The sequence below is a fragment of the Ostrinia furnacalis genome, unplaced genomic scaffold (assembly GCF_004193835.3).
Source record: "Ostrinia furnacalis isolate ACB-3 unplaced genomic scaffold, ASM419383v2 OfSCF7454, whole genome shotgun sequence".
Taxonomy (NCBI): domain Eukaryota; kingdom Metazoa; phylum Arthropoda; class Insecta; order Lepidoptera; family Crambidae; genus Ostrinia; species Ostrinia furnacalis.
In genome coordinates, this window is record NW_021137693.1 from 89,615 (window position 1) to 114,901 (window position 25,287).

The 25,287-nt window shown below is 37.6% G+C and overlaps 1 protein-coding gene across 1 annotated transcript in view; it reads left to right on the forward strand.

Moving 5' to 3' along the window:
- Positions 1-25,287, forward strand: part of shd (cytochrome P450 family 24 subfamily A member shade) — a 43,158-nt gene that overhangs the window by 15,725 nt on the left and 2,146 nt on the right. Inside the window, exons 2-7 of the mRNA XM_028320845.1 lie at positions 15,844-16,066; positions 17,924-17,976; positions 18,310-18,455; positions 21,831-22,021; positions 24,410-24,605; positions 24,951-25,113. Of these exons, the coding sequence (XP_028176646.1) occupies positions 15,844-16,066; positions 17,924-17,976; positions 18,310-18,455; positions 21,831-22,021; positions 24,410-24,605; positions 24,951-25,113 (972 nt within the window). The remainder of the gene's footprint in view (positions 1-15,843; positions 16,067-17,923; positions 17,977-18,309; positions 18,456-21,830; positions 22,022-24,409; positions 24,606-24,950; positions 25,114-25,287) is intronic.

A 25,287-nucleotide genomic window follows, 5' to 3' on the forward strand; every position in this document is an offset into this window, starting at 1 on the left:
ATTCCTTACTTAACAGTTTTATGATGTATTTGAGTGGCACATTTACATGTTCTATTCAATGAGCTTTTAGTTTAATATAATAAATTATACAACTAAAGTTTGATTTTTATTAATCAAAGAAATACGTTCGATTTCTTACGTGACAAAGTTTATTGAAATGTAAAGGCTAGTAGCTATTTTTAGGTTTAAAGCGATTCATCATCATAATATTATCTCCCCCAATGATTTCCATAATGATCGGTTGGTAGCGGCCTGCATCCAGCACCTTCCTGGTACCTTTATGTTTTAGTTAAAGCGAGTACTTAATCGATAAATTAAATCTTACTAAAGTATTGCAAATTGAAAGCAGTTTTACTGCTTGAAGATTCGAAGAAGATCAAGAGAAGGTATAATTGCAAAATTGATCCATTGAATTACATTTTTTTCTTGGCCATCGCTGTTTGCGTTTAGTCACAATGAAAACAAAATATAATATTGGCTTTTCATTTCTGTAACTCCTAACTTTTGTTTCCGATGTTCATTTGTTCTCAGAAATACCTCATGATTTCTTGGTGTTCAACTGTTTTTGGTTGTTCAATTGTTCTGCTAGACTTTCAATTTTATTTTCCGTAGGCTACCTGAAAGTAATTTTCCGAAAGAGAAACACAATTGAAGATGAGGCTAACCCACGGAAAGAAGCATCAAACCGAAGTTAGTCGTGCTCGCAGCTCGCAGGTCTGCCGTCTGCGGTTCCAACTTCGTTAGCATAAATTGAGGCGGCGCTAGAAATGATGTCTGCTCCTCAATGTACATTTAGTTGGCGAAATAAACAGTTGTTTTGCTGCGAAAGGGGGAATTGCGAATGCAGAGCAATAAGGTTTAATAAAAATGAAGTGAAGGTTTCGGAAGGTGAAGCAGTTTGTTTATTTCTGAGGGCAACAAGTATGCTATTGAATATGTATGCTTAAAATGCTTAAGATTTTTTTTTGTATATCATAAGTCTTCTTAAGATTCATATGAGCATAACTTAAATAATTCTTATAACTATTTTTTTTATTTATCAGGGCTTTGATAGTGTAAAACTTTCAAAAACGAAACCATCCACGTGTCAACCTAAAATAAATGGATGTCAATCAAACAAATCAAAAAACGCGAGTTTCACCGTCTAGCCTGGCCTAAATCGAATTTGTCTGGAAATTTTTAAGGTTTGACACGTGAGGGTGTCTTTTGATCCAGACACGATTGGTGCAAATCCAATCAGTCAAGGTCTGGTGCCATCAGGCTCCCTAGAAGGATATTAACGGGACGATTCGTTGGAATTATGGCAATAGGCGTGAAATTGACTGCTATATTGAAGAAATAGCCTATAATTTTATTTTTATACAACAAAAGGCAGGTTTTTAACCGAAGTCACAAAATTAGAGAAGACAGATCCAACGACAAGCGAACCCAAGGCTGTATAAGATACGAGTATACATGGATCGAGTAGCCAATAATTTAGCTAACTGCAGTGTTTACATGTGACTATCAATAATACCTGCAAAATATCTGCAAGACACACACTTTTATGGAAGCCAAATGAAAAAATGAAATCCGCCCGATATCAAAAACACTCATAAACCAATGTAGGTGTTTTACTTAGTATTTGATATTTAATTTGCACATTTGAACTACTAAGCAGTCTGAATAGTCACAATACTTATTTGAATTCCTACTACACATCCCACATTAGCTCGCCATTTGTATCAAGTTTACGATCTGCATTCCCAAAAACATTCTGGACTTGTTTCGCATCTCGTTGGAACGGCCTGCGTCCAGCGAACTAATAAGGCAAGTTGGGCGCCGAACTTGTTGTTACTCGTAGTTGGCGCCCAACATGTGGCCGGGAGATACAATGTGTGCAATGTACAGTCTAGTTCGAAACTATTTTTTAAGGATAACAGCGTTTCAAGATAAGAAAGAAGAAGGAAAGAAAGAAAGAAAAAAAATTTATTCAGTATCATCGACAATACACTTACAATACTTAAAATTATAAGTGTTGTACTTTAATAGTAATAATTACTTTTAATAAATGAAATCAATTTTGCATTGAAAATGTTTATGTTTCGTACATTGTCTGCATGTATTTCGACGTACAAATCTGTATTTCCAAGTGATTAGTTACTTATTAATATAAACAACTTGCTTACTTACATTAGGCAGTTAAAGATTTTATACAAACGAGGGCCAACAATAAGCAACCTTAATCATAATAGAAAATATTAACTTATTCATCTCTCTTGCAGACATGATTATATTATTGTAAGTTTATAAAACTAAATTTATTTTAAAAACATCAAACTTAATTAAATTTCGAAATGTAATTGTGCAAAGTGAAATATTGTCAAGAAATTCTTCGTCTTCTTTTGATATTTTTATGAAAAATTCAACAGTGAAAGAGCATCAATTTAAATTTTTAATAAAGAAGCAAGTTAAAGATTCATACAGTCTGCTGCCCATGCTTTTAATAATCTTCAAACTCAAAAGGCATCTTGAAGGACAATCTTAGACTAGGTACTCAAGGTTAATAAGCAACACTTTGACGCTCTACGCAACTATTGAAGAAACCCTTAATAATAAATGCATAACAGAGAGAACATTTTCATTATTACATGATAGACATAAAAGTTTTAGACATGTCTGTGAGTGAATATATCAACAATTTTCAAATGAGGACTATTTTTGTAATCATACCCACGTTTATCAACCGATAATTATAATTTTGTGAAATAAATGTGCGTTTATATCGATTAGTAGTCTAATGCCCGTTTTCACCATCAATTCCTAATTTTGAAGTGACCCCTATGGTAACACATAAGAGGAACTTTGTTTTCCCTTTGAAAACAAAATTCACTAGTCACTTAAAAATTAGGGATTGATGGTGAAAACGGGCATAAGCCACCCTTGTGGCGGAGTTTTGGGCTGACACTGTGTAGGTTTGTTGTCGACACGATAAGAAGAAGAAGTAGTCTAAGTACAGAAGGCAGTAGGTACATCAAGCTTATACATTTTTGTTGCTAATTGGCCTCTATGACAATCGCATAAGAGACAACAAAACAATGTCTAGCTTGTTATTCTGTCGCCTGTACTTACCTATATCTAGGTATTACCTATCACACAGTTCTAGTTACGAAACCCATGTACCATGTTGGTTGGATAACAACAGGCGATTGGAAACTTAGCAATATGTGTCAAACTAATAACGAGCAACTGCAAGCCTTTGATAGCTAGTCTTGTGTTTGTAGGATTCCAAATAACAAGAACTTCCTGTGAAAACATGACGGGTTTGGAAGATAACACTGCGTGGAGGTTTCACTGACAAAATTATAACTTCGATTGAATCAGAAATACAGCGTACCTATTCAATTCATTTATTTTGCAAGAAGGCTTATAGAGAGCTCTTTTATACGCCCCAGTATTGCTTCAACCCTACCACTGCTTCGGGACAACAAATGGACCAATGCTGAGAAAAAACAACGCATGAAAAAGTATATGATAATTAATTTTTCTTTTACTAGCTTTTTGGCATACATGAAATTTCAATTCATTGCTAATTCTGAATGTTATCTTCTCTTCTATTCAAATCACTAATGAGGCTTATAAAGTTTTTTAGGCATACTCTTAACTAAATATTTTTATAACACAAATGTCCTCAAGTACTCTCCCATAATCACAGCCCCATTATCACCTTTTACCCAACACATAACCAATTACCAGCACTGCCAGTTGAAAATAAGCATAATAAGACAGTAACTCATAGTGAATAATAGAAACGGATCGTTCAATAGCCACCGCAGGAACCTTAAATAATTACACAAACAAAATCCCTTCGGAACGAGTACCTTCGAACCCTCGTCCGCTTCCAATATATTCGCTCGAGCAGAAAGTACGCAACTTCTTAGGGTCACCACAATACGCGAAATTCATCAATAAGTAGGATTTTAAAAAGAATAGGCAACAAATGTGAATACCCCATGGCATGTCAATCGTTCTTCAAAGTACCTATTTGTCTCAATGCTTATTTGCTATTAAATAATTTCCCATTTCACAACCTATTTTGGAAACCCGTCCAAAAGAAGGAAGCAAAATCTCATATAATACTTAAATTTTCCAAGGATTGTTAATTTGGTTACGTTTTTATTTATGGAAATATTTTAATCCGCTAATTGTCATTTAAACATAAATACATATTCTGGAAACGACGTTAACGACTAAAACATCGGTACTACTAAATAGGATGAAGATTTGTAGAGCACAAATGCAAGAGCCGCTTGGCAACCCTATCTCTCTAGTCATTGTAACGCCCAACTATATAGAAATTTAAACATTAAATTTGTTAAAATGTTGTAGCGAAACTCAGTTCATTTGTGCCTCCAAAAATACATCCGGCCGCGGCGCAATTACTATTATCGTTGCTCATATTAACTTACACGATCGTCCAATTAGGTTTTGGTGGCTTAAAAAGGAAATGAGAATCTCTGAATGACTTTGACAAAGTTGACATGTTGAGTCAAAGTCAAAGTCAAAGTCAAAATTTCTTTATTTGTTTGGACTAATAAATAGTTCTTACAAATCGTCATTTTGCTCTTAAGGAGCCTCTACATGTCTCATAATCTTTTTACCCTACCAGCGCTTCGAGACCAACATTTGGCAAGTGCTGAGAAGAAGCGCCGCAACAAACTCAGTCACCACTGTCAGTTGAATAAAATTCGGTACCTTTAATTGCTTTAATTAAGCTTTTCTTTCTAAATACATTTATTTATATGCAAAATCACGTCATCGAAATAGTAATCAACCCTTGTCTGTCTCAGATACCAATACCATTATCAAGCAAATAATATGCCTACTTAAAGTCAAATTCAAATCAAATCATTTAGTCTATTACTTCAGCGTACGTAAAAAACATACTTATATTGAACTCAAATACAAAAACATGAACTTGACATTCATAATATCCACGATTGCCTATTAGAAATCACGAGATCGCCCATTACTCACATCGGATTCGACTGTCAAATCCTACTTCAGGTCAGCTCTCACAAGCGCTCGTTAACACAAATCCCTCGTCATAATATTTGCGAATAGTTATATGTTTCGAACATCTAATTAACGTGCCATTGTTCATCCACATCCACATCCACTGCGACTGTAATTTAGTAATTCACAGCACCCGGAACCGACCGATGAATCAGTGCCCGTGGTTTTGGTATTAAACGACGGTTAGTTTCACGGTCAGATAGAGAACCCTTGCGGTAGGTAATTTTGCATATAATTGACCTATTTAATACTAGTTAGAGGCCCAAGGGAGATATTACTGCTTAAATCAACTCAATCTAAGACGGCCCGCACTTGATTGTGGGCACCTAAAGGTTAAAGCGTTATAGGTTCATGCTGTTATGACGTACACATGACATTGCGCGTAAAGATACTTAAGAGTTATTAATTTAAAAAATGTTACAGCTAAACATGGAATATAAAGAATTACTAATGTTTAACCACAAATAGACACTCACACATATTGCTTTTTGTATTTAAGATAATTATCTAATTTTCAACTAAAACATAGGCTTTGTAAGACCAACAACAAAATCCGAATTATGAACACTATTCCTTTTAAAAAAGTTAAGCGGTTTCACAATTTTATTCCTAGTCGTCGCACGTCACACAGATATAAAATCAAATTAATCAGATTTTAATTTGTTAACATCAAATGAAATACACCCTTCATCATTCGCATAATTCTATTGCATACATTACCCACGCCGCGCTTGCAAATCATCCCGTTTGTCAAAATTTTGTTTTATTAATTAGCTGATTTAATGAGGACCGCAAATAAATACATCGCGTCGGATGTTTAGTAACGTCCGAATAGAATTTACATGCATTACGCAGTGGCAGGCTTTGTTTAGCGTCACGTATTTGAATTTGTAGAGAGATTAGAAGTTTATTTTGATATTATTAGTCTCTAAAATGCTAATGATGCAGTTTATCATCATCATCAAGATCTTCCGTCTCCACTATAAAGAGAAAAGCCAGAAAGACTTTGGAATGGATCCGCTTAAAAAATGGACAGATGACATCCGACTACAAGCTGGATGCAAGTACTTATTACCGGACCGGGGACAGAAGTCGGTGGAAGGTTGAAGAGGAGGCCGATGCCCGCATATTAGTCCTTTAGTCGCTTTGTACGACATCAACATCATTTTATTTTATTTATAAGTACCTACTATTTATTAGTCTATTCCATTTAAAAGTCGGTGGAAGGTTGAAGAGGAGGCCGATGCCCGCATATTAGTCCTTTAGTCGCTTTGTACGACATCAACATCATCATTTCTTTCTACTCTACCGAGTAACCGAAACCATACAGGTATATTTAAGTTCTAAGTATATTTAAGTGCTGATTTATCTTAGTTTAATATATTTATTTCTCAAAAGATTACAAAGACTATTTTTGCTAACTTTCAACACTACATAACCCAAATGATTTCTAATCATAACTCCCAAACCGTTCTCACAAAAGTAACCGGATCTAAAACTAAGACTAAGGTTGAAATTGACTTTCTACAAGCGGATAAAAAATTCAAATTACAAGTTTTAAAGAGTCGATTTAGGAAACGATGGCCTCAATGGCTCGTTTTAATTAAAAGAGGGAAAACTGGATGGAACCGCCTCGTTCCGGACAGTGTTGCTAATGGAACTGATATTATGGTGTTTGGATTCCAGGTATAATCTGGAACTTGATTTAATTCATACAAATTTTAATATCCTTTAGCATTTCATTTACATTTTTATTATTAAGATAGTTCAAGGCCTTTTCAAGGCGAAAGTGAATAGGCACAGCAGGTACGTACGAACGAACATCAGGTGCGATTACAGTAAAATACCTTCCTAGTTCTGTTGAAAAAAAACTCTTCTTCTCAACAATTTATACCATAATACTTTATTAGCTAATATAGAGTTCTTCATTAAAGTTTATGAAATAAAAGTGGGTTAGTAGACAAATAAGTACGTTTTCAGACATTATCACAGCTGTTAACAACTGCCATCTAACAGAATTCTGGAACGCGCAGAGCGAATCGCTTTTTAATCAATTTAATCCACTGAAAAGTATTTTTGCGTTGATGAGTCACGTGGGACGTCGGAGGATCAGAGATCTGAATGTAAAGTCCACAGCACATCAGACTATACATTTCTGTTGCAAAATAGCCTCTACCACAACTAAATAAGGTGCTCAGTGTCAACGTCGATGTGCCGTCCGTACGTGAGGCTGATCCCTTTTATCTCCGTTTTTAATTACACCCGCGACATGATCGGACGATTCTGTTATTGATGACCTCTTGAGAGATGAAAAATTAATAAAATTTCAGCTGGATTGTACTGAAATTGGGAATCGGATTTAAACTATTGTAGGATAAAACAATATTTTAATGTTTAAACATTAATGTTCCAAGTCATAATAATAATAATAGGCACTATGGAAGCTTTGTTTTTTCTTTGGTGAATATTTAAGTATCTTAATCTATTAGCACGTCACTACCTTGCTTATTATACAATATTTATCACGCAATTTTGTATACCCATTCTTATAACATACACCATACAAGAATGCGTGGTAAATTCAGAGAACTACTCCTGAATCAATAACGTGCATACCTGCTACTGCTATTTCTATTTCTATTTATTTATATTAACCGGCAGACGGTGATGACTGGGTTTGTTGCGGCGCTTCTTCTCAGCACTTGCCAAATGTTGGTCTCGAAGCGCTGGTAGGGTAAAAAGATTATGAGACATGTAGAGGCTCCTTAAGAACAAAATATTTGACGATTTATTTTATTTTATTTATAAGTACTATTTATTAGTCTATTCCATTTAATAAAGAAAGTTTGACTTTGACTTTGATAAGAGTTTCGGTCAGGCAACCTACGCGTTCTTTATCATAATGAAATGTATTTTATTTTGTGGTTTTTCAGAGTAATCACCTTAGATAATATTTACATTGACATTTTATCTGTAATAATTAAGGCTGACCTATACGCCTACGTCAAAGGACAACTTAGCTAATAATTATTTAGTAAGACATTCACGCCTAAAAAGGTCCTTCAAAGAATATTACTATAACTACGACCTACGCTTTGAATCTGATTCGAATAGTAGCTAAATAAATGTTAGTCAAGATTTTAGTTCGATAAGTTGTTCCAAGAAAATGTAGGTGTTGGAAATGTCATAGAGCCAATCATTGTAAAGGTAAGTCCAGACTTTGTAAGATAACATGTTATAAATACAAGTTTTATATGCCTTTGACATGTACCTACCAAGCAGAGCTTAGGGCTCTTTCCCGCAGAGACATTCTATTTTTAAGAATCATGTTTCGTAGCGTGATACATTCACATGAACATCCCGTTTGCAGTATCCCGTAAAAACCCGATCTATTCGAATTTGAAATTGGAATCTCACGTGTGTTCACACGACAGTCAAGTTTTGCGGGATCCTGCATTACTGGATCCTGCAAAACTGGATTGCCGTGGGAAATGACACTTACAACATGTTACTCACCCTAATGAAACTCACAACATTATTACCACGCACCATGAAATCACGTCAAATGCGGAATTATCGTTAACAGAACGCGGGAACATGAATAGCTATTAAATTAACTTCAATTAGTTTCATTACCTGGATTTGTGCAGATTCCCGCGTGGATTGGACGTGTGCTCTTTGCCGTATTAACTCGGCGGGAATTACCGCGCGCCAGCCGCAGGCATTTCTGGGAAACTTCAAGTGGGAATAGAGGGAAACGAAAACACCAAATTGTTGATGGTCTCGGAAAAATGGTGATATCATTATGCTTGATCTATGACATACGACAAAATTTATGAAAGTCGGCCGGGATTTAGAAAAGCCAGTAAAGTCAAACCTTCTAACTTCACAATTAGCTAACTTTATGTTGCAATAAAAACATACCATGTTAGACTTAGCAATATTTCAGGTGTGTCACACTCGCAGTGCAGTAGGTCAAATGCAATATCTGAGACTTTACTAGGTACTAACAATCAATCATTGGGATATGTAGTCCTTTTATCAGGAAAATAACCATGAAATGTTATTATGATCTTAAGCCACGAGTGCTGAGAATTCATATCAGATAATTTCGACGATTTCAGACGATTTCTATGAAAAAGAAGAACAGACATTATAAGTCATTATCTCTTCAGTTAAAGGGAAGATTACGGCACATTTGAAGTGCTCAGTAAGTAAAAAGTTTAAGCCCTATTAGCCGCTTATCAAGCCAAAAGCGTACTTTACGCATAATCACAAGCCCCAAACAAATCGCGCAAATTAAAATAACTCTTACAAAGTGCTCCTCGTTACTTTGCCGAACAGTAATAAATACCGGCGCCAATTCACACCAAAGAAATCGCCAAAAGACGAAATGAACGGAAAGTATTTGTTTCAACGAGCATGCTGAGGTTATAGAAGCCATCTGTCATTGTCGATGGGGTGCCAGCGTCCATGTTTTATTTATCGGCACCCATTACGAACCCCATCGAAATATATGGCCCCGCAATGGACCAGCTCCACAAAATGGACGATTTAAGTTGATTTTATTGTTTATGTCGCCCCCTAGTGGCCGATAGCTGACGTATATGCATTACGCGGGAAATAATAAGTTGATGTGAAACATTAAAGCAATCGGTGCGACGGGCAGGAAGCAATAAATGAATTGCCGTTTCATGGGCTGTAATGGCGTGCTCATTAGTTCGGATTTACAGGCGTAAATAGTTGTATTTATGCTTACACAAGTGTTAATTTTCAACATTCATAGTAAACACAATTATCTTCGAGATTTATTTGAAACTGGCGTGTAGGTAAGTAAAGTAAAGAGTAATTTACAAAAATAGTGGAAATCATGCAATATTGCACTCTCTTGTTTATGCCATTATTATTTCATCTCCTTATTGATTATTGAGATTGAAGATATATACAAAAAATACATAAGAAACCACACCTGTCGGTGTGGCCTCTTAATTCCGTCCCGTGGACAGACAAGACAACGGCAAGCACCGGCAGTGGTCTACAATGACTCGAATACCCAGGGAATGGAGAATAAGTCGCTCTATTACGTACTACATCGGAAAGGTGCTTGAAACTTTAAAGAGCTTGGTTGCTATCGAGGTAAAATGGTGGAATTTACTAGCCTTCAGTGGGGCATTTAAAAATGTTCTTTTAATAATATTCTAAGTATTGAAAAATGTGCCAAATATTGGTCAAAGCCTTCTAATTTAGTCTCGTGAACAAACTAGACACAGCAAGCACCGGCCGTGGTCTACGATGCCCCAAAGGAATGGAGAATTAGCCCGCTCTATTACAGTATCGGAAAGGTGCTTGAAACTTTAAAGAGCTTGGTTGCTATCGAGGTAAGATCCTAAGTTTTTGTGGCGTTCAGTCTTCAGTCGGGCGTTTTAAAAGAGGAGATTTTGTTTGATATTTCAAATAATTTATAAGTTTTTAAGAAATATATTTAAAAGTAAACTAATATTTCCAATTGTGTATACTTTTGGTACAAAATGGCTCCTACAGTAGCTAGATAAGGAGCCCGAGTGCTTAATGTCTCGTTAGTCGTAAACACTCGTACATACTCGTACATGGAATACCAAGTAAGGTATATTGAAATACTAGCTTTTAACATAATACGCGTGCGAATCCTCATCTAGGCTTCTAGTCAACAAACACCTCTCACTTGTATAAGGTTTCGTGGTAAATGAAAATTCAATCCACCTAAATCTCAGAATCAACATAATTACCAAAACTAAAGAACATGTTTGAGTTTTCGTTCGTAAGCCATCCAATTCCAAAAATTACTTTATTATATTTTTGGTCTCTTTTGGTTCTAGAATTTGACACTATAGTTTTATAAACCGACTGTCGTTTTGTTGAGCTTTGTTATGACGTAGGCATTATAACGGTGATTGTAAAAAGTTCGTCAGGAATAAAATCATCCGTTCAAAGCCCAAATTGATGGCACATCTAATCCAACAAAAAGGCTTGTCATTTGACCATTAATCAGGCGATCAATCACCGGCGCTAGTGAGGTAAAAAACAAAGGCAAAGGTTATCTGGGTTTTAATTAACGCAACCTTCACGCTATGGATGGCGATCCGAGATCAATTTATCGAAGAATCGTTGCTGTCAATCGAGACGTTGATTTAAATCGACTACAAGGGATCGATCCTGTGAATAGATCTCAGGCTCATTCTAAAAAGACTTCCAAAACTTAATTTAAACTCAATGAGGTCTATCGTATTTGGGCTAAATCAAATCAAATCAAACAGTTTGTTCAGTACATAGGCCATTCCAGTCCCAAATACAGCTTGCCCTACCACCACTTCGGGACAACATATAGGCTGGTGCTGAGAAGAAGTGGCGGAAGAAACTCAGTCACCTTTGTCAGCCTCTTTAGTCTTTTACAGATAGCGTACCGTAGAGTAAAATCCTGTTATTCTTACACCATCCATAGTGGCAACAACTGGCAAGAGCTAAAGCGGTAGGAGGACTATCACATTTGCAAACACTAGAGTAGCGCCACTGCACTGTAAAGTAAGGTACTGTCACCTAAGTGGCACCATATATTTGAGTGTAGATTGAAACAAAGTTTAATTACTTTTTGTATGTCTAATAAAACTACCTTCCTTTATTTTCTTTTTTTTTCATTCGATTTAAGCAACTTTACGATATTGTTAAGTCGCCATCCCTACCTCACGCGCCGCAATTGATCGGGTGTAGGCTGATGATTGATGCTTACACGATATCAGAACGCGGCCAGGGAGATGACAAAACGCGGGATGTCCTGAATAAAGGACAATTTAGAATTTTTATTGAGGTTTACACTTTACGTTAGCTTTTGACATTTGCGTCATTGTGCAATTGACTCTAGGTGAACTCGCTTTCAAAGTAAATAGGCAAAAAAATAGGATGTTTCCAAAATTTTATGACAAAATTATTGTGCAATTTAACGAATCAATGGCTGCTTTCACAGACGATGTCTGATGATTTGGTATTAAAAAAATATTTCTGTAAAAGACTGAAATTCATATGGGCAAAGTTAAGGGATGAATCTGGTTTTGATAAAGGACAATGTTCGTTCTCCATACATTGTTCGCCTAAAGAACCAACAATTTTGACATATTACTACCCGAAAGCGAAATAATACGATTCTGTGTGTAAGAACAATGATTCCTGATGGACACTTGCCATAAAATTAATGATTAAGAATATTAAATCACAGCGATTTTATAATATGTCGTTTATGACAACATGGCGTCTAATGTATTGTGTGAATGTATGAACACCGATTCGCGAAAAATGTTTTGTATTGTCGTCACGCCGAGTCGCAGCCAAATAGTATAAAATAATAGAACAAGTTTTAGAAATACAACTCGGCATTCCACTTTTACAATATGCCCACATATTGCACGTAAATAAACAACATGAATCGTAGGTTGTTTCCACCCTTGTCATCTGACACATGAAATAAACTCCTATTGTATTATAGATATCGAAGCCGAATCGTATATAATAATAGAATGGGTTTTGGAGATCACTCGGGGTTCCACTTTTATAAAATACCTACATATTACATAAAAATACCACGAATCATGAGTTTTCTTTTCACCATTTACATCTGACACGAGATAACAAACTCCTATCTCCATGACTACCATCGTAGTCTATGCCAAAGACTACAATATTTTTGAATAGCTCATACATTGAGGAAGGCTATAGGATATATACAATCACTCTACGACTAATAGAGGCGAAGCAGTAAAGAAAAATGTTGCAAGCACGGGAAATAGTATTTAAACTATTTTCACTCGTACGAAGTTGATTTTGTGGCGTCGAACCTTGGACCAGGCATATGGCTAAGCAATGAAATCGTACAGGAGGGTACAAGGAAGAGGGGCAGCCACATTAGGTAACACAGAGTCGTTCAGGAGAGTGCCAGGAAGAGGTGCAGCAACCGCAGTTAAGGAACGGCTGGGACGAACAAGGATAAGCGAATCAAGCTCGTAAGCTTTGATAGGGTTACACTGGTTAAGGCGACCCTTTACAAGGCTTGGAAGCATGTGGGTAACAAGCCATTGGACGTGGAGAGGGTCATTAATTATACGTATATTTTCTACTTTGCCGAACTTTAGCGCGAGAACGGTTTGTCCAAAACATATGAATTTGGTCTTATACAATGCAGGATTAAGTGCCCTTTAACCGTCATGAAGACCACTTTTCGATAGGGTAAGTCCTTTACGCGGTATAACCGGAAAACCGAAAAAACGCCCCTTTCGGGGGCCCCCACCACTTAAGCACAACTCCGTCGAAGTCGAAAACTTAGAAGAGTCTTAATTAATGGGCAACCAATGAAGCCATTAAAGCAAAAAAATCTTTAGTAGGAATTATTTCCGATTTAATCAATTTTTGTGTTTAATTCTACTGGCCTAGAATGCGCAATGAACCAAAAAAGAAAACAAATCGCTTACATGCACTACGAGGAAACTTTAACGTGTAAATTGCCATATTTTTCTCGCAAGTGCATATAAGTATGGATTGGACTGTAAAAACCAACTTATAGATTTATCATAATGTAAGTACCATAATTTGCGTAAGTTAGGTACTTATGAATAATAAGTGTCGAAAGATAAAGTGTGTTTTTCTTTCAATACTTTTATCTCAGGGTTAAACGTGTTCACTTTCCTTGCTAATTGATTGCCGATAAAGTGAAAAAACAATACATTTAAGTATAAACATCGGCAATTTGTCGCCATCTCCGGTCAGATACCTACTCGAATGATTACATCAACTTACAATAAATTATAACTTTATTTTAAACTATGTAGAGTTCTTTGTAACTGAATCTAATTATTCCCTATACAAAATATTACTATAGTAAACATTAATATCCGCAGTGCTTTGTTTTAAATCAATAAGTCTAAGGAACTATCGTCCGATGATCTACTGAAAACGGTGTCTAAAAGAGGCTAACATAAAAAAAAACTAAAATCTTATCCCTTCCTTCTAAGGTAAATAACGTGTAAAAATGAAACTGGAACCAGTTACAGAAGTTATTTCTTTTTACGATAAGAAAAGCTGCTCAAAGTTACAGTAAAAGAATCCACTAAACACATTACTCCTCACTAAACTTAAAAGCACAACAAAAGCTCACGTTACAAACAACACTAGTACCTACGCCCGTATTGTGCCCGTATTCACAACCATTACTATGAGGTCTCACAGGACGCACAGGGTCACACACGAACCAACCACAGAGCTCTATTCAATGCTGTGCGTTCGAAGCATCGTGTGAATACGGGCGTTAGTCTTATTGATTTATTGTTTCGTGTTCTGATAGCACAATAATTTGGGTCAGTTTTAACAACAACTGGTTATCTGAAGTGCACTGGGTCTAGCCTAGTTGTAGTCTAGCTTGATTTATGAATGACGAGCCTAACTCGGTCATGTTCACTTTGTTGGCCGCTGCGATGACACTTTGATTGATATACTAAGAATTACTAATATGCTGGTTCCACAATATTTGCTAATTCTAATTTGTATAAAGTTTGGAAAATTAATAATATGTATTAATTAGAAGTAGTAACTTCTATTACAAACTTTGATGTGCTTCTTGATGAAAATGAATACAACAAAGCTTTGACTGGAATTATACACAACATAGCCAAATACTGGCTCTTATGGTAAATATGTGTAAGCTTTCAAACTAACCATTTGACTAGACGGCTCTGAAGTTCACTGAACCATGTAACCGTAGCAATGACACCCATGAAATCTGACTCTACTAAGTAGCTATCTAGTAGAGTAGGTTAGTAGACGAGCCCTCAGATTAAAAGGGATATCAACTGGTATAAATTGCTGTTATACAAATCCTGTTTGCTGTCGCTAAGTGCAAACTGGTACTCAAAGGGTGATGTGTACTTATCTCCCATCTGATATCTGCCCGTTACTTTAAACCGGGGTCGGTTACTGTGCAAACTAGGGTCCGCATTTCAAGGAACTCGTTAAGTATTCGCAGTGGGTTCGGCAAACTGGAATTCCCGTTAACTACCATTTCGGGACAGGTCCGTTGAAATAAAAAAAGTGATGGTATGTGCATCAGTGTCGATAGGTATGCGGAGAGCTGTTGCATGCGGTCTTCGTTCGTTTACGTCGCGTGCGTGGTGGTCGTAACGTTGGTTACGTAAGCGACAGTTACGCAAAGCCAATGTCAAGAGCGCTGCGTCGACATCATCAACTCCCGCGCCGCCTCTGGCGCCGCCGGGGTCAACGACCGTGATAGCAAACAAATTCATCCGAAACCTGAACAATCTGAACATGTAGATTTAGCCGTTCGATATCGATGACTAATAAAAATAAGACGCGAAAGTCCACTGAACCTGGCATACGCTCTTGAACATGAAATTTCGTAAGACACTGATAAGGCATGCGGTAGGTAGGTAGGTACTATTATTATTTGATACCTACTAGTATCTACTGGTAAGTAAAAAGCGGGATGCTATGAGTCCATAAATAATTACAATTTCGGTCAAGTTTCATAACAGGAAGTTGAAAAACGGATTGCTAATTAGGTACTTACCATGTTAACTGATAGGATATATCAATCGTCGTCGTTATCAATCATCGTCAAGCGGAAGCTTTTATGAGAATAGGTCCATTTATATGATATTCTTGAATTGAAAAACATTTCTCAGCTTGTTTCCAGCTTTAGCTACATACAATTTTCTTCTTCCAACAGGACTACAGCAGCTTTCATTTTGCCCACAGATGCACGCTTCGTCTTCGCCTCCTCTGGTCGACTGGTCGGGAGTCCCTACCCTGGTGCTGCTAGTGGCTGCTGTTCTGGTGGCTGTCACCGCCTTGGTGGCTCGCGCAGCAGACGCCAAGCACGCCGCCAGGCTCCCTGGTCCACCAGCTCTACCGTTCCTTGGAACGCGTTGGCTGTTCTGGAGCCGTTACAAGATGAATAAACTCCACGAAGCTTATGAAGGTGAGATATTCAAATTGATTTACATGAATGAATTGAATTAAGAGATTAATGCCCGAATGCTGAAAGATGCGTGAAGTTAACGCTCTGTACCTCTAGTAGGAAAAACTTTCGAGTTCGTTTCGTTGCGTATTCAAAGTGTCATCGAAAAATTTTGTATGAAAAATTAAACAGCGCCCCCTAGGGCGACTATAATATAGGGGGCGCTGTTTAATTTTTCATACAAAATTTTTCGATGACACTTTGAATACGCAACGAAACGAACTCGAAAGTTTTTCCTACTAGAGGTACTGTTATCACCGTGGTATACGATTATTTGCTATGCTAAAATGTAAATAGTGACAAGGTGATTTTTTCTACTTCGTAAATTGTAATAACGGTCACATAAAATGATAATAGGTATGTGTTAATTTACATACCTAAATGTTTAATAAACTTTGGACGTTAGACTCATCATGGGCTTACGAATAGAATTTAAATACTCGTCTAATCTACTACAAAGGATTTTCATTATTAAATGCTTTACGATTGGCATGGAAAATAACGGAAATATTATTAAAATGTAACATAATTAGCACATTTGATGGAACACTTACATAATTTTTATGACAGCTCATTAGTAAAACAGTGTGGCCGGCTAAGGATATGTAATAGACTCCATGATATCTTGATTATACCGGTTTGAGTGGTGGTTGTGTGGAGCTAAATTGATATTCCAAGGCATACGTTACATTTGAAGACTTTGACAGGCTTGCGGTAAATCTGGTTCTACTTGCTCCAATAGAGATATCAGATCCTGAAAAATTTTTTACTTAATCTAAACATTTTGGTGCATGCTCATATAACATATCTGTGGTGCCTTAGAACAAGGAGGGCGACCCCTAATAAAATGGGGAAAGGCACCTTGAGAAGGAGATCCATAGGTACTATCATATTATGTAACCATGCAAGGGCAACTATGTTTGTTTTTTTCGTCGTCCTTCTCCCAATTCGTTGTTTTTATAAAATAAAAGAAAAGAAGTTGAGATGTTATTTATACTCGTAGATAATGGAAAACCCCTACTTAATTATAGTTTTCTAATTTAGTACCTTCTTACTACTTTACGGTACAACATAAGCCTTTGTAACCCTGCTATATTTAAAGTGTTTGACAGCTTTTCCGTATTACCACCTGTTAGTTTAATTAATATAAAATGATTTACAAATGTATCCCATTAGCGGAACCAGTTATGGATTTAATTCAATCAGCTGCTGTTTTTGTTTAACGTTTTTTTAGTTGTTATTACGAGATTTTTATATTTATAGCATTATTATACAACGAATCGGTACTGTACCACTGCTATTATTTTTATGTTTACCTTCCTTCACTTCTGCAGCATTTTTCTCGCTTTTCCAACTATTTCTGCTTAAAATATTTTTTCTTAAATGCATAAAGTAAGCACGTTCATCTAACAAGGCCAATCCTGCCCTTGACATTGCAGTTAGTGGTTTCTATACCAATGTTATGAATGCGAAAGTAATTCAGTCTGTCGGTCAATATGTTACCGTTTGTACTATTTAATATGGACATATCAAACACAGGGAGTAACAGGATAGTTTTTATCCCAGTTTTATTTGAAAGGAGGACACTCGCGTTCCCATCAAACCCCAAGGGGTCGCATAAGACCGCGTAACAATTTAATTTCTTTTGTGTCTCGATTCGCGGGGAATTGAAGGGTTAAAAGTCTTTCCGGCCGAAAACGCGGGCGAATCCGCGGGCAAAGCTAATAGAAAATTATTATTTTTATTTCGGTATTGATAATGCTGCTGAAGCGAATTGTACGATTGCACCCGCTGTCACAATGAGAGATTTGCACGCAGACATGTTCAGGCGTTACGGGCCGGTGTTCGCGGAGACGACGCCAGGGGGCGCCATGGTGGTGTCCATAGCGGAGCGCGCGGCCCTGGACGCGGTGCTGCGGACCCCGGCCAAGAGGCCCTATCGACCCCCCACAGAGATCGTCCAGGTGTACCGGAGGAGCCGGCCTGATAGATACGCGTCCACTGGGCTTGTTAACGAGTAAGTAGATATTTATAATGTAGTATTTCTCTGGTAAATCTGTCCTTATCATGGTATTCACGGTATCTTAGGCAGGCATTTAGTAAATAAATATCCTTGGTCATGCAGCGCCATCTAGCCCCGAAGTAAGCATATGGGTACCAGACAATGAATACAGGTAACATATTTCAAATCTCTGGGGGGCGACATGGTGGTGTCCATAGCGGAGCGCGCGGCCCTGGACGCGGTGCTACGGACCCCGGCCAAGAGGCCCTATCGACCCCCCACGGAGATCGTGCAGGTGTACCGGAGGAGCCGGCCTGATAGATACGCGTCCACTGGGCTTGTTAACGAGTAAGTAGATATTAATTATGTTGTATTCCTCTGATAAACCTATCCTTATCATGGTGGTATTTTAGGCAGAAATTTAGTAAATAAATATCCTTGGTCATGCAGCGTCATCTAGCCCCGAAGTAAGCACATGGGCACCAGTCAATGAATACAGGTAAAATATTTCAAATCTCTGGGGGGCGCCATGGTGGTGTCCATAGCGGAACGGGCGGCCCAGGACCTGGACCCCGGCCCAGAGGCCCTATCGGCCCCCCACGGAGATTGTGCAAGTGTACCGGAGGAGCCGGCCTGATAGATATGCTTCCACTGGGCTTGTTAACGAGTGAGTATCTACCTATGCTGATCTTATGTAGAATCCCCATGGTAAACCTCTCCATAATAAATAAGGTAGGGTATTAGTAAGTGGGCTACTTACACAGTGTCATCTAGCCCCGAACTAAGCTTATGTGTACGTTACAAAAACGGATAGAGTAAGCAATATCAAACTATGGGCGGTGAAAACGTCCGCGGCACATATTCTAACTAAAATATAGAGTTTGTTTAGCTAGGGCGAGTAGAGTAAGAAGCTTTTAGCTCTACATGAGATCTGATAAAAGTTACAATGCGAGCCATTATGGTCTGGTCTTGGCAACGTTTTACATGAAAATGTTTTAGATAGGATTGTTACAGGTGCGTTGCCGGCCTTTAAGGTAAGGATAGTGTTGTCTGGGGATCGAACCCGCGATCTCTGACAGTTTGGCATTGGCATTATTTAATTGAGTAGAGACATTCGATTTGCACAGGTAATTTATGATACCTAATTGATATTAAAATGTTTGTTTTGTCTTCGTGCTATTAATGATAGTGTTATTTTCGTTCCGGACATGCTATTTGCACTCACGATAACCTGAGGATTTTAGTGCTTATTAATCTGGGGTAAATGCAGATACTGCAATGTTTACAGCCTTCGTAGATAGGTAAGTACCTCTTGTGACCAGGAATTTATCAGAAAACTGTTCTGTCAGTCTCCGTTCTATCAGACTTTTTGTCGGCCGATAAATACTTAACATCAGGTGCGATTGTGGTCAAATAACTGCCTTGTTTTGCATAAAAAATAGGGCTGCTATAAATACTCACACCGATTTGGGGTTCCTCATACCAATTAGAAGCTGACCAAACTATCACCTGTAGCGTCTGCGGGGAATCTTACATGAAATTAAAGGCCGTAATAATAAACAAGGAAGCTCTATGTGCGTTTTTCTAGGTATAAGATAAAAACGCTTAGGCAGCATACACTTTCTTAGTTACCGATTTAAAGAAGACAATCTGGTTTTGGGTCGCAAGAAGATGGACAATCAAGGAGAATCCACTTCACATCAAAAACTAACAAATCTTTTAAAGTCTTAAAAAACCGCTTAGCATCTATAGTCTTTTTCACGTAAGATGATCCGTATGACACTTCAAGGTTATCCATATTACGCATACTACATATGCAGAATATTTTTGAAAAAATATTTGTATTTTATTAGCAATATAATAAAAAAAAAAATAACTACTTGTCTTGAAATATATAGTAAAATCTGAGTCTATTGATTATATTTTAATTAAATACTATGTAAAAATAATTTTTATTTAATGTACGCAATGTGTGAAACGGAATAGATTTAGTGCTGGGGTATTTCTTGAATAATAAAATCGATTATTTCCGCGGTTCATTAATCGATTGCAGTGAATACTTAGTTATTAAAAACATCACAAAAATCAACTATATTTTTCGTTTATTGACTTTAATAAACGCATTGAAAATAAATTAATAGATTTTAATTTAAAGAAACAGAACCAGTACTTTTTAGGAATCATTTTTTTTAACACGAACCATGAAATTTGAATATTATCAATAAAAAATTGTTACAATAATATTTGTAATTAAAAAATAAACATGTTTTTTTTGTTAAATAAAACCTATACAAAATATTTCTCTAAAAGTAGGTTTTACTAACTCTTCGAAAAAAATCGATAGATAAATCGCTATGGTTTAGTTATGTGACATCTCTAAATCTTTCAAACTCGAAACGTCATACGGATCATCTTAGGTGAAAAAGACTATAAGTTATTTATTGATTTCCGATAACGTCCAGCAAGCAACCGCAAAAAAAGTATTTATTTTGTTGACATGGCATAGACAGACAGGTTGAGAGACTGCGCATGCAAAAAAACATAATAGATTATTAAGCAGATACAATTTATTCGGCAAATAAAATAGATGCTTATTTTAGCATGGTAGTTGAGCGTGATTTCGATAAGTCAGTTTTATTGTTAGTTGTTTCTTACTTAGACGCCTATTCATTCGCAGTGGGTGCTTTAACCTCGGTCACGAGAAAGCATAAAAAACAAACCTATATTTAGATTAAGAATAAAATAATATACGAGTACCTACATTATAGTTACGACGCAAAATATGTGAAGAATAGGCAGTGAAATGAGGAAAACGGATACATTTTGAAAGTAAAGTTACGCCCATTTAGTTCATTTGTTAATTGGTTAGATAAATTCTCTCCTTCGAACCAGAGATTTTGAGTTCGAACGTAAGTACATAAATGGTGATATACCTACAATAGGCAATAGTTAGAATATTGCTTTGAGGGAAGCTAATGAGTCTGATACCCAAGGATATTAAAATCCACATTTCAAACGATCTAATAAGACGAGTGCAAATAGCGAATAATCTTTCTTCTTCTATGAAAATAATGGTGGTGTTAAGTCAAGAATAATCCTTATTTTGTAAAGAGAAATGGTTCCTTACTATAGGCAATGTTATGATACATACCTACTTGTATTTTAGCAAGGATTTAGGTGCCAGTCACGTAGGCTAGACAACTGCGCAGCATTGGTCAAGTTTTTATATCTATGCAAAGTTCTTTTCCTGTATGACTATACCAACGTCTTTATTAATAGATATAGACATTTTTTATGAAATATTAAAGCCTCTATCTAGGTAGTACCATCTAACCATGTAACTTTAGTTTAGCTTTTAAATAATTTTATATGTCCCTTCCTTCGGAAAATTCTAAAGCATTCTTGCGCGAAAATGTTTACGCTAGGTAATGTAGGATTTTTTTTTGCTTATAACGAGCCCAAAGTCTATTTATTAACTCATAATAATGTAAGTAATAAGTTTTCCACAATGAACGGTCATGCGCTGCCCGCATCCAGGCTCTTCCCGCGACCTTTACCAGATCATCGGTTCACCCAGTAGGACGTTCATTGTGGAAAACCTTGGGGGAGGCCTTTGTCCAGCAGTGGTCGTGATTTGGCTGAAACGAACGAACGAATCTAATAGTAAAATGTGTATCTAATGAGTGTTATTTTATTCATTTATTTAGTTTTCACTTTTTCCAGGCAGGGCGAGAAATGGTACCACCTCCGTAGGCATCTAACAGCGGAGTTGACCAGTCCCCACACCATGCAGAACTTTTTGCCAGAGCTGAACAGCATCTGTGATGACTTCCTTGATCTGTTGCACTCCTGCCGAGCTGGAGATGGTACAGTCTTCGGCTTCGATCAGCTCACCAATAGGATGGGGTTGGAATGTAAGTCATGTTCTTCTAACTAGCTTTTCATAAACATTGCAAATTCTAACTGTTCCGCGCATGTTCATAAGCTCGTCTTTTATTTTTATTGGCGTGATATCTTTAGACCATAATTATAATAATGACTGTAGAATGGACTTTCCTACCAATATAATAAAGTTTTAGTATCACCAATAATAACTTATCAATTTAATTACTTAAGAAGGTGAAGACCGTTAAATGTTTAATTAACCGTTATACAGTATCCGTTTATCTGTTAAGCTGCGTTCTTCTCGTAAGCAATTAGTTATTTCAAACAGATAAAGCCAAGAACAAAATATCAGTTGTCTGTCTACAGACTGTCTGCATTATTATCCTTTATAAATCGTTTTTTATTGCGGTACCGATAACAGATTTTCAATAACTCTTGTGGCATAAAGATAAGGTAACTTCTGAATTATAATGATGATTATTCATATCGGCTAGACAAAGCTTCCTACTTTACTCAATGCTTCTCAGAAAATACATCATCCTCTGAGAATATCTCAAAGCAGTTACTTATTTAATTTATTACTGCGTTATTAAAGATTAACGAGTTCATTTGTTACAATAACAACTTTTTATATTTATAAAATCGGTTCAATGAGGCGCAGCAATTATTTGGAGTATCAGAAGATAATAGGTATTGCGTAGTGTTATTCAATGTTATTTTTTATTGTTGTTTCAGCCAAATGACGTCCACTGCTGGACAAAGGCCTCCCCCAAGGTTTTCCACAATGAACGGTCCTGCGCTGCCCGCATCCAGGCTCTTCCCGCGACCTTTACCAGATCGTCGGTCCACCTAGTAGGAGGCCTGCCCACGCTACGTCTTCCAGCCCGTGGTCGCCACTCGAGAACTTTCCTGCCCCAACGGCCATCGTCTCTACGAGCTATGTGCCCCGCCCACTGCCACTTGATTTTAGCAATTCTGCGAGCTATGTCGGTTACTTTGGTTCTCCTACGGATCTCCTCATTTCTGATTCGATCACGCAGGGAAACTCCGAGCATAGCCCGCTCCATCGCCCTTTGGGTGACCTTGAGCCTTCTTATGAGGCCCATAGTAAGCGACCACGTTTCGGATCCATATATCAACACTGGCAACACACACTGCTCGAATACTTTTGTCTTGAGACACTGCGGTATTTCGGACATGAGTATATGGCGAAGCTTCCCGAACGCTGCCCATCCGAGTTGGATTCGACGATTGACCTCTTTCTCGAAGTTGGACCTACCTAACTGGACTGTTTGTCCCAGGTATACATAATTGTCAAGAACTTCGAGTGTAGAGTCTCCAACCTTCAGAGGAGTGGGTGCAACACGGACATTAGACATTATTTTTTATTACGATTCAATATTTTGTAATCTTCACCGCTAAATTTATTTTACAGGAAGCGTTTAAGTTATTTACTTGCCTGGATACAGTCTGGGTTAGATGATTCACTCTTTGTTTGCGATATGAAGTTTCACTACGATAATATGGAAGGGCGTAAACAAGTGATGCTATGTGTGTGATGGACCATCATGACGAGAAAATGACGTCTAGAGATAAGGGGAATGTGGGTCAGATATCTTAGAAATAGCTCTGGCGGCCATCGTACTGCAAACAGTGCATCATTAGAAATGTATTGCATTACTACGAAGTCGCTGGGACTCGGACAACTTATCAGTGCAAGCGGATGTTTTGTAATTAGGTTTCGGAGAGAAACGTGAGCTTTTAGGCGTGGACATAATATTAAAGATTAACTAATATTTGTACATCGACTGGGAATGTGTTTACGAGCCGGTGCATTAGTCGGGAATTAGAACCAGTTTTTTAATGATAGGCATTTTTATGAGGCCGGCGAACAGGTATAGTGATAGGCAATATTTTTCTTTGACATTTCAAAATTCCAGCGTTTCGAAATATTGCGTCAGATTAGATAGGCGCTTATTTATAAAACTAGGTAGACTAGGTTTTACTTTAGCCTAATTGAAATGCGGGCCTGGCAGCCTACATTAACATCTCGATAAGGTAGCTGATCAAATCTAATCATAATTATCAAGATTTTAGTGTAGGCTGAACTGAAGGTTGTTTGACATCCTTTACATAAATGGAATTGGTGGAAGGTACGAGTAGGTAAATATAGTATAGCATACAGTGATCGTTACATAATAGATTAAAACAGTTTTCCTCATTGAACATAAATTCTACGATAAAATAATATGGAGAGCCTATATAGAGTTTGTATCATGACGAAGAGGATAATGACATCACCAGTTTTCGAACTTAATCACTATTAGAGCTTTCTGGGCTAGAATGCAGTGTTTAAGAAGTTCTCTTGGAATTTTGGATATCGGCGTCCACTACCCATTGTTGTTTTTTGTCTCCAGCCGTGTGTGGTCTGATGCTGGGAGCCCGTCTCGGGTTTCTCGAGCGTTGCATGTCGGGGCGCGCCGCGACTCTGGCTGCGGCGGTCAAGGCGCACTTCCGAGCCCAGAGGGACTCGTATTACGGCGCGCCACTCTGGAAGTTTGCCCCCACGACCTTGTACAGAACCTTTGCGAGGAGCGAGGAGACCATCCATACGTGAGTCATTGGACTTATCATTGGGGAATTTAAAAAAGCTTATATTTCGTGATGCTATAAATATTGTTTAGCCGTGTGGTTCTAGCAGAGTAGAATAGGACCATCCCCATGGATCGCATAAGAAGCGACTAAGGGAGAAACATGCGAACATCGGGCCTCCCCAACTTGTCTGGCCAGCGTGTGTAGTGTAGGCCAAATTCTTCTTCTTACTTTGTTAGACAAGGTCCTCCTGCAATTGAGACTAAAGAACCCGAGGTTGATGAATGATGATGACGTTATGGTAAACAGGATGACAGCAAGTTAATAAGGCAAGTTCCACTTCACCAAAATATGAAATCTCGGCAGGATAGTATCGGATCTAATGGAGGAGGCCAAGTCGCGGTGCAAGGGCGCCGCGCAGGATGACGGCATGCAAGAGATCTTCCTGAAGATCCTGGAGAACCCTGCTCTGGACATGCGGGACAAGAAAGCGGCCGTCATCGACTTCATCACAGCCGGCATTGAGACGGTAAGTACGTATGTTAGTCGTTATTTACAGTTATAAATACTGTTGTTTACTTTATGTTGCGAGCTAAAGCAGTAAAACAAGTGAACTATTTGATAACTGATTGCCGTTGGAATCGGAGGAAAGCCTTGAATCGTATTAATCATCGGTCGTATTTAAAAACTCAAATCAATCAAT